Genomic DNA, 10211 nt, shown 5'->3' with positions numbered 1-10211 from the left:
AGCACCTCATCAAGTAATATTTTAATGGAAGCTTTCTATTATCATTATCTTCAAACCATGTAAGTTTAATGTCAATCAGTGGGCGTATGTGTTTTGTGTCGTACAAAAAGTACTCAACATATTACAAAACAAGTTGCCTGTGCAAAAGAAACTCTGCATTTCGCCTGTTGAATCTTTTTTCTTGCTATGGGTTGCAATAAATAAAACCAGATGAAAACACACAACATCAACAGTTAATCCGCAATCAATGAATTATTGGTTTTTAACTTTTCTTTTATTCAGTTCTCTGATGATGACAAACTTAAATTTTTTTTTTTTTTTGAAAGAAAAATGGTGTTTCCTATCATTTGTTATCTAACATCCTTTTTAAACCGCTATAATTTAAACATTTTTCTGTACATTTCTTATCCTTATTTTCTTCTACAAATATCTCCTGTAAAACAAACCAAATTCTTCAAAAATATCTGATGACCGATTTGCTATTTTTTTTCTTTATCAAGAAAAGTCCACAGATTCTACCTAACTGTACAAAAATATTCATGACAATTTGAAGGAAGGGTGTCGCCCAGTTTGGAAGAGAAAGTTTCAGCATATTGCACAACTAAAAATGAGGCACGTCATTGATGACGTCACTGCTTGCCCAAACGCCCCAAACTGAAAGCTGATTCTGCGTTTTTGTTAAGTTTAGTTTCAGAATCTCATTTTTCCCTCTCAAAGTTATACACTTTTAAATTCTATTTTTATTAATTTTTGTGGAATATGGTTTCCTCTTACGAACCCCCCCATTTTCCTCTTACGAACCCCTCCCCCTCCACATAATGTTCTAGTGCAAAAATGCATGTCATGATCTTTTAGCATTCAGTAACTGATGTTTATAAGGTGTTAAAGGTGATGACAATTGCAATATCCGGATAGTTTGTTTGTATTGGGTTGTGGGTTTTTTTCTTTTCAAGTCATACCCTCCCAACATTATTTTTTTTCCAAAGTCTTTCACCTTTGTGTTACTCGGTTACGCAAACAAACTCAGGGCGGCAGTATAGAACAAACATCAAAATTACCACATCATAACGAAAGCCAATGTGAAATGCTGACTCGTCACCCACCCAGAAATAAATTTGTTATTTCCCAAAATATATATTTTTAAACATTTTAAGGATCATTCGCCAAACAATGCGTTAGCCTTTACACTGTTTGAAATACACAGTTTTTTATACCCTCTTTTGAAAGCAACACAACTGCAAAGCTCACAATCATTCTTCAAAACACATCATGGTCATCAATTGTTACAAACCTGTATGCCTCATTTTTTAAAGGGCAAGGGCACCAAGGCATTTTCTCCACGGTCAAGACCACCCTATAAGGAAATTGTACATTGAGCATTTCAAGGGCACCAATTCAATGACATGGGGGCATGGGGGCAATTGCCTTCGTTGCCCCCGTGAAGTATCAGGGGTGGATTTCACAAAGAGTAAAGACTAGTCTTATGTCGAGTGTAAGACGAGTAACTCGTCCTAACTTAGGACTAGCCATACGTTTTTAATATCTCCTAGGACTAGTCCTAAGTTAGGACGTGTCCTAAGTTAGGACGTGTCCTAAGTTAGGACGTGTCCTAACTCTTTGTGAAATCGACCCCTGGCCTGTTGTTATGAACACTTGTTTTGGTAGTGACAATAATTTTTGCAATGACAAGACTGTGGTATATACCATTGAACGAAAGAGCAGTGTAAATTATCCCAATGTAAAACTAAGTGATAATATCCAATAAAACTGATTTAAAATAAAATGTATCCTACAGAACCGGGCAAATAAACAAATCCTGTACATTTAACATTGTTTTAATATTTATGCAAGTTACACCCAACATTACAAAAATATACAAAAAACTTGTTGAAGAACTCAAGAATGTACAAAAATAAAAAGAAAGATACAAAATGCTTTTTGACAAGTAAACACCGTTTTGCATAATACTTCAATCAATATTGCATGGTCAACCTATAACTGACTCCTTTTTTTAAGGTGCCACCAGAAAAACTTAAACGTAAAATTGAAACATAAATTGTGAAAGAATCACGAGTTATTATTTGATAACTATATACACCTCACTAAATGTTTATGAATTTATTCTCAAGTGAGCCCTTGAAATTGTGCCTGGTTGTGTTATCTCATCTGAATCTTCGAGAGGGCAAGGCCATTTTCCAGGCAAGGAAATTTATCTTTGAGAGGGCAAGGCCATTTTCATCTTGCAAAGGGCACTTTCCATTGGACCATCTTTAAGTATACGGGGATTTAAATGGGCACCAAGACCAAGACCGAGCCAACATAGGTCATAGTATCTGTAGCCGAATGTCAAGGCCTCTGTATTTCACATTTATACTCTTGGTGGTGTCTTTGTTATCACGAGCAAGCCTTCTTGGAAACACTTACAACTCTGACAGTAATTGCCCTAATTTTTGAATGGGCACCAAGGCCAAGACGACCCCATCATAGACCATGACATAAGCCTTCGCGGAATGTCCAGGCCTCTGTTATTCACATCAACTGTAAGTCATTAATGTGATGACGTCTTCATGATCAAGAAACCTAGACATTCTTGGAAACACTAACAGCTCAAACCATTATAATGGTTAAAACTGCAGGGAAAACATCATTTATGTGAGCTATACATGTCCCATTTTAACGTAGACCATGATTAACTATCCACATGACAGTTAAATTGAAATAACAACGTTCACCCCATAGGTTTGTACTGTTGGATTTCAGCTTGATGAAGAGATGATTATATTTATTCCAATAAGTAACCACCCTTCGTTACCAGTGCTTTCAAACCATGTTGATGTTGTAATAAGAACATTCACCAAGCCCCATAGGTTTTGCTGTTGGATTTCAGCTTGAAGAAGAGTGAATATATTTATTCCAATAAGTAACCACCCCTCGTTACCAGTGTATTCAAACCATGTTGATGTTTTTTATAAGAACATTCACCAAACCCCAAAGATTTTGCTGTTGGATTTGTTCAGCTTGGTGAATAGTGTATAGATTCATCCCAAAGTAACTACTCTTCTTTCAGTATATTCAAACCATGTTGATGTTTTAAATAGAACACTCACAAAACCTAGACATGTCATTCTCATTCACAACCCTTCATTCCATTAGGATAATTACTTTTCACTCATCATGATGTCTGATTTTTCTGTCATTATCGCGAAGCAATCCTTCCCTTTCTTGGAAGCTTATGCCTGTGAACCTTTCTGCCTGAGTGTTTTTCCCATGGAGAAATTGCCTCTACAAACAGAAAACTTAACGTTGTTTTACAGCCATTGGACACTTTCGGTAAACAGTATTGTCCAAGGCCCTAACTTCGTGTATCACAACTTATATATAAAATAACAAACCTGTGAAAATTTAGGCTCAAATTGGTCATCGGAGTCGGGAGAAAATAACGGGAAAACCCACCCTTGTTTCCGCATGTTTTGCCGTGTCATGACATGTGTTTAAAATAAATCCATAATTCTCGATATCGAGAATTGATACTGTTTAAATGTTTTCTCAAAAAGTAAAGCATTTCATGGAATAGTATTTCAAGAGAAGTCTTTCACCATTACCTTCTGTAAACCCTGTAAGTTATTTGTAAATCTGTGAACTTAACAAAAATTCTGTTCCAAAAGTGTCCAATGGCTTCAAGTTAAAGGCACTGGACACTGTTTACTCCAATTACTCAAAATAATTATTAGCTTAAAAACTTACTTGGTAACGACCAATGGAGAGCTGCTAATAATATAAACCATTGTGAGAAACGGCTCCCTCTGAAGTAACGTAGTTTTTGAGAAAGAGGTAATTGTTCACTAAAAAAATAATTAAAAAAACTTCAGCTGAAGCCTTTTATTATGCATGTGAAAGCACAAAGTTATGTAACAAAATGGTTTTTCCTTTCATTTTGTTCTTGCAACTTCGATGACCAATTTAGCAGAAATTTTCACATGATACTTATTTTATGCAAATGTTGAGGAACACTGAGTGGGGATACTAGTCTTTGACCTTTACCAAACGTTTCCATGGCGCCTTTAAGTTAAACATGAATGAACTGTGAAGTTTTAAGTTTGTTCACTCTTCAGTTGTTATTTAATTTGAATGTGGACATATTCTAGTAAGATTCATTTCTTGGATTGTTTTATTCTATTAAAATTAGTGTTACTTTCATTGCAGCATGTAGTTCCTCATGCAATTTAAACGAACTAAAAACCATTTACACTAAAAACCAAATAAAGCTTAAACGTCCAGTCTCAAACTTTGCTCTCTTTTTGTGTGTGTGACTTGTTGGACATTTAACCACATAATTCTGCAGAAATTAAAATGTGCAATTATACAACATCCATAAATACATTATTTAACATTCACTGGTCCGTTTTTGTTTAATAGATATTTTAAAGATATGAAAACTCAGTAAGAAGCATGCGTAAATCATAAATGTTCAAAAAGGATTTCGATTTTGTTGTGTACCCTGTTAGTGCGAACCAATTGGATTTAAAAACCGAAACAAATGCTATTTTTTTACACCACAATCTCATGATCTAATTTGCATATTATCCGACCAATCAAATAGCTTGAAATTAGACCTTACCATTCATATTTAAATTAGCTGTATATTAATGATTTGAAGACTCGGTAAATTTAACTGTACAATTGTTTTTCAGTAGTCAGCATGCATTAGACGTGTCGAAGACTTAATATCCACCACCCAAAATACAAAACTGGTAGCTCATAATTTGTTTTTGTTTTTTCCGATTCATACAAATTGCACTTGTTTTTTTGGTAATAAATGTCTGTTTCCAAAAATATGGTATTATTGAGGATAGATATATAAGTTCTTGATAATTATGACTCGCTTTTCCAAAACAAAAAGGAGTACTGTTCTATGAGTCAAAGGCACTTATCGAGTTTTGTTTGAAAACAGTTCAGCTTCTAGTGGTGGCTTACTGGTGGTACAATTACGACTTCACCACCACTGCTCGGCCGCCATATAAGTGTCTGTGCGTTGTTTGCATTGGGGGCACGTAGGGCTTCGGGTGGGGCTACTTCATTCTGCCATGGCTCTAGAATATGAGGCTGTTCCTGTATGATGGGGTCAAGAAGTTGTGCCCTCCGACCTAGAGGTTGGGTCTCGTCCACGGCAATATTAATCCTCATCCTCCATTTAATTGTCCTCAGGACAAACTTCTGTCCCGTGGTTTTGTTCATGGCGATCAGCCAGACCGTGAAGCTCTGGTCCCGGGCCAGCTTGGTCAGACGGACCTGGTGGCTGTTTCGCACGGGGATGTCCCACGTAATTGACGGGTGGAAGTTGTCGTTCATACGAAGGTGGAATGTGCTGTAGCAGGACGTTGGCCCCGGGATGGTGGCCACCTCCGTGGTGCAACCGTACCAGGGGTAGTGTTTGCCGTCCGAGTCGCTAACGAAACGTTGCTGGTTGGTCTTCAGCGAGGGGATTTCCCAACTGGAGCTATAGGAAGCCAAAAAAAGAATCCGATTGTAAGACATTCGGAAAATATACAACTTTCTAGGAAACCTTATACATAGGCTAAAACAGACACTTTTGTTGGGATGGGAGGCAAGCAGAAGAAAGTTTAGTGATTTATTTGTTTATTTATTTGTTTGTCAATGTCTGTTTGTATGTTTGTTTCTTTGTTTCTTTGTTTCTTTCTATTTGTTTAGTTTGTTTCCTTATTTATTTATTTTTTATAAATATTTGTTTGATCATTTTTTCTTCTTCATTTTTTTAAGGCTTGGTGTACCTTATGCCAAGCTGGATTTGTGTTATTTGGAAACATAACCCCTTTCAAAGTCTTCAGGCTGAAAATTCCTTCTTTTTTAGAAAGCAAGGTCGTTTTCATTTTGCATTGGAGAATCTCGTTTATGGGAAATTATGGAAGGGGCACCAAGTCCGAGACTAGAGGTAACAGAGGCATGGCTTCCGTGTAACTCCAGGCCAGTACCCTTCTGCCATCTCAGATGTTTGTTATTTAGAAACATAACCTCTTGTCGAATTGTAAATACTATTTATGCACACCGTATCTCACCGCTGTGCAGAAATCTTAAGTATTTGCAGAAGATGTATGTGTGGAATAGAGAGAGCATGACAAGACATCTTGGGCCCAAAGGCAAACAGACTTAGTCTTAAAATTCAGGTCAACGAATACATTGACTGAAACCCTCTCACTACAATCGATAGAAACCCATGGAAATACAAGACGTGTGGTCATGTATGGTGCTAAGAACTGCTCAATAACAGACACTAAGTAAACTAGTAAAGAGGCTATCACTCTTGGGGCTGGCATATCCATACATTATCCACGAAGTGTTTACTGTGTTTTATACTCCAAGGAATTTACTGGGTGGCCTTTGGGAAACACCGTATAAAAATATGAGATATACTGCTGAGTATACAACAGGACTGGACGGGTTTTTTAGCGTATTGGATTTCTAAAATGCAGTTGAATCGAATTTGATTTCTTTGAGGGGCATGAGTGTGTCGTGACATTTGAATGTTGTAGGGAGTCAGATAATACACGCAGGGCCCAATTTCATAAAGATGTTAAAGCCATTGGACACTTTACTTTCGGTAAACAGTATTGTCTAAGGCCCACACTTCGTGTATCACAACAAACCTGTGAAAATTTAGGCTCAATCGGTCATCGGAGTCGGGAGAAGATAGCAGGAAAACCCACCCCTTGTTTCCGCTTTTTTTCACCGTGTCATGACGTGTTTAAAATAAATCCGTAACTCTCGCTATCGAGACTTGATATTGTTTGAATATTTTCTCAAAAAGTAAAGCATTTCATGGAATAATATTTCAAGAGAAGTCTTTCACCATTACCTTCTGTAAACCCTGTAAGTTATTTGTAAATCTGTAAACTTTTAATTGTTTTTCTGTACCGAAAGTGTCCAAGAACTCTAAGCAGAAAATACTGCTTGCCAAATTGCTTTGCTGCTACAAGCAAATTTAATTGACATTTCAATTTCAAACCCCTTCCTCAGGCCTGGAATTACACGCAGACCAGAGAGGACATGACCTCCGTTGCCCCCTGGTCTTGGCCTTGGTGCCCCTTCAAAAGTTTCCCATTGACTTTACGATCTTCCAATGGAAGTGCCCTTTGCAATATGAAAATGGCCATGCCCTACTAACATGTTCAAACCAGGCCTGCTCTTGGAAGTGCCCTTTGCAATATGAAAATGGCCTTGCCCTATTAACATGTTCAAACCAGGCCTGCTCTTGGAAGTGCCCTTTGCTTTTGCAATATGAAAATGGCCTTGCCCTATTTAACATGTTCAAACCAGGCCTGCTCCCTCCCCCAAAATCCCCTTGATCCAAGCATATTTAACAACCCTTTTGAAATGACATCCAGCATGCAATCATTTGGAAATATAATCTTGTGAGTTATTGAATCATGAATGCCTTGAAGAGTGTTGGTTTACATTTTAAGTGTTTATGTTGAGGGTGCCCAGCAGTCAACATAATAGCATTGACTGCACGCCACAAGGTGCTACAGAACAGTTCTATATATAAAAGCATTACAAACAAGCTGGCAACTACTCGAATTTTAATTAAAACTTGCCACGTACTTCAGCACACTCTTTTGTACTGGTGGATTAATTTCACACATGTTAGAATTTACATTAAAGACGTGAGGAGTGCATGCCACCCAAAGTGCTAAACAATCGAGGGGAAGTTACCGTAGCTTAATTTAAAACACCCTTAAAGGCAGTGGGCACTATTGGTAATTACTCCCAATATTTATTAGCATAAAACCTTACTTGGTTTTACGAGTAATGGAGAGCTGTTGGTATTATAAAACATTGTGAGAAACGGCTCCCTCTGACGTAGTTTTTGAGAAAGAAGTAATTTTCCACGAATTTGATTTCGAGCTAGACCTCAGGATTAGATTTAGAGGTCTCGAAATCAAGCATCTGAAAGCACACAACTTCGTGTGACAAAGGTGTTTTTTCTTTCATAGCTATATCGCAACTTCGACGACCAATTGAGCTCAAATTTTCACAGGTTTGTTATTTTATGCATTTGTTGAGATACACCAAGTGAGAAGACTGGTCTGGTCTTTGACAATTACCAAAGGTGTCCAGTGTCTTTAAATGACAAACATACACCTGAGACAATGCATGGCTTCGTCTCGACGTTGCTGTGACAATATCTTCCTTAAGGGCAAAGTTCACTCTAAGTTTTTAAAACCGTTCGATTGTTTTAATTATACATGCATGTACATGTAGGCCTATACAGCACAACTAGCATGTGCGAATTTTATTTCAAACGGTGGTCGCGTTTTTTTTCTCTCTCTTCGTTTCCCCCCGTAAATCCAGAGGGAATAAGGCAACGCAGAAAGCATAACCCCAAATAGGAATACACAGCTTGAGAAACGTAACTAACAGTAACGCTTCTCACATTAAAAGTGTTGGCCATAAAAGCTTCTTTTTACATAACCACATAACTTAGAAGTGACATGTTTCTTGAAATGCTTCGTATTAACCAAAAGTTTGTATTGCAATTAATTTTAAGAGTAATTACCAAACGTATAAGGCTAAACATTTGATTATACGTCAATATGTAATTACGTCAGACGTCATTAACGTCAACATGTAATTACGTCAGACGTCATTACAATATGTAATAAAGACAAATACTTTCTACGTGTCGCTGATAAAGGCGTTGATGCAGTTGAAAATATTTCAGTTCGCGTGTAAATATCACTTTATTAAAACTTCACTCGTGTTTGGAAAGGCTGAGGAGGAAGCCTATGACTAACCGCGGATACGTGACAACATTGAGAGGAAGGCTTAATTTCCTGTAAGTTAGTCTTTCTCATTGTGTTTGGTTTGAGACAACTGACTTGCCAATATATCTACTTACTCACATAGCCTTAGCTCAAGGAGTTAACTCTCATCAGACAAACTAGACTTCCCTTGCTCAACCAGCCTCATCTCATGGAGTAAACTGCCATATACAGACTAGACAACCCTTACTCACATAGCCTTAGCTAAAGGAGTTAACTAAATCTCAGACAAGCTAGGCATCACTTTATACTCAACTAGCCTCATCTCGAGGAGTTAACTCTCAGACAAACTAGAGATCCAATCTTTCGAAACAATCTCCATTTTGTGTGTACTGTCATGCTTTGAAATAATGAGCTAAAATCACAAAGGGATTTCATTGTGCCTTTAGTTCTTTCCGGTTTCATCTGTTGGCATTGAAAGTATTAGTTACACTTTAAAGACACTGGACACTATTGGTAATTGTCAAAGACCAGTCTTCTCACTTGGTGGATCTCAACATGTGCATAAAATAACAAACCTGTGAAAATTTGAGCTCAATCGGTCGTCGAAGTTGCGAGATATTAATGAAAGAAAAACCACCCTTATCACACGAAGTTGTGTGCTTTCAGATGCTTGATTTTGAGACCTCAAATTCTAAATCCGAGGTCTCGAAACCAAATTTGTGGAAAATTACTTCTTTCTCGAAAACTATGTCACTTCAGAGGGAGCTGTTTCTCACAATGTTTTATACCATCAACCTCTCCCCATTACACGTAATCAAGAAAGGTTTTATGATGATAATTATTTTGAGTAATTACCATTAGTGTCCACTGCCTTTAAAACGACATTAGACTTATAAAAAGTGATGACTAGCAGGACCTTGCATAGTACATACATGTGTACATGTTCATGTACAAAGCTGTACGACACAGCGACGCCAAAATTGTAGGCCCATAATTTTTAATTTAGTACAAAAAGTAAACATTTAACTTCTTTGCTGATCGGTCCGATATCCAAATTTCTCTTTTATATAATATAGCCGCAGACAGATTGAAATATGTACGCTGGGTAACTTGATACTGTTAACCTCTATATATATTTTTCCCTGCCCATCCGCGCATACCTCTTTAGGTAAATATACTCAGATACCTAGCGGTATCTATACAAAGAACATTTGAACAAATAAATTATATCTGCCAGCAAGTTATCCAGCCTGCCTGAATGTGCATGTCTGTGTATCAAACGGCCACACACCGAAGGCTGCAGCATAATATTCCAAATGCTAAAAAGGACCACAGCCTTGCTATGGTTGGCAGCCAGTTGCAATTAGTGTTATTACCAAACCAAAGCCCGTAGACGCAATTCAAGACGTACAACCCAACCCCCAGTCTATT

General features: G+C 37.5%; 1 protein-coding gene across 3 annotated transcripts in view; it reads right to left on the bottom strand.

Moving 5' to 3' along the window:
• Positions 1-248: 248 nt before the first annotated feature.
• Positions 249-10211, bottom strand: part of LOC139948464 (protein FAM78B-like) — a 32800-nt gene continuing 22837 nt past the window's right edge. For 2 of the 3 annotated variants that reach the window (XM_071946611.1, XM_071946612.1), the window contains exon 3: positions 249-5497. In XM_071946611.1, coding sequence (XP_071802712.1) covers positions 4960-5497 — 538 coding nt within the window. In that variant the 3' untranslated portion in view covers positions 249-4959. The remainder of the gene's footprint in view (positions 5498-10211) is intronic. The other variant, XM_071946613.1, reaches the window with a different exon arrangement.

The sequence above is a fragment of the Asterias amurensis genome, chromosome 15 (assembly GCF_032118995.1).
Source record: "Asterias amurensis chromosome 15, ASM3211899v1".
NCBI classification, from domain to species: domain Eukaryota; kingdom Metazoa; phylum Echinodermata; class Asteroidea; order Forcipulatida; family Asteriidae; genus Asterias; species Asterias amurensis.
This window is presented reverse-complemented; position numbering and strand designations above follow the sequence as displayed.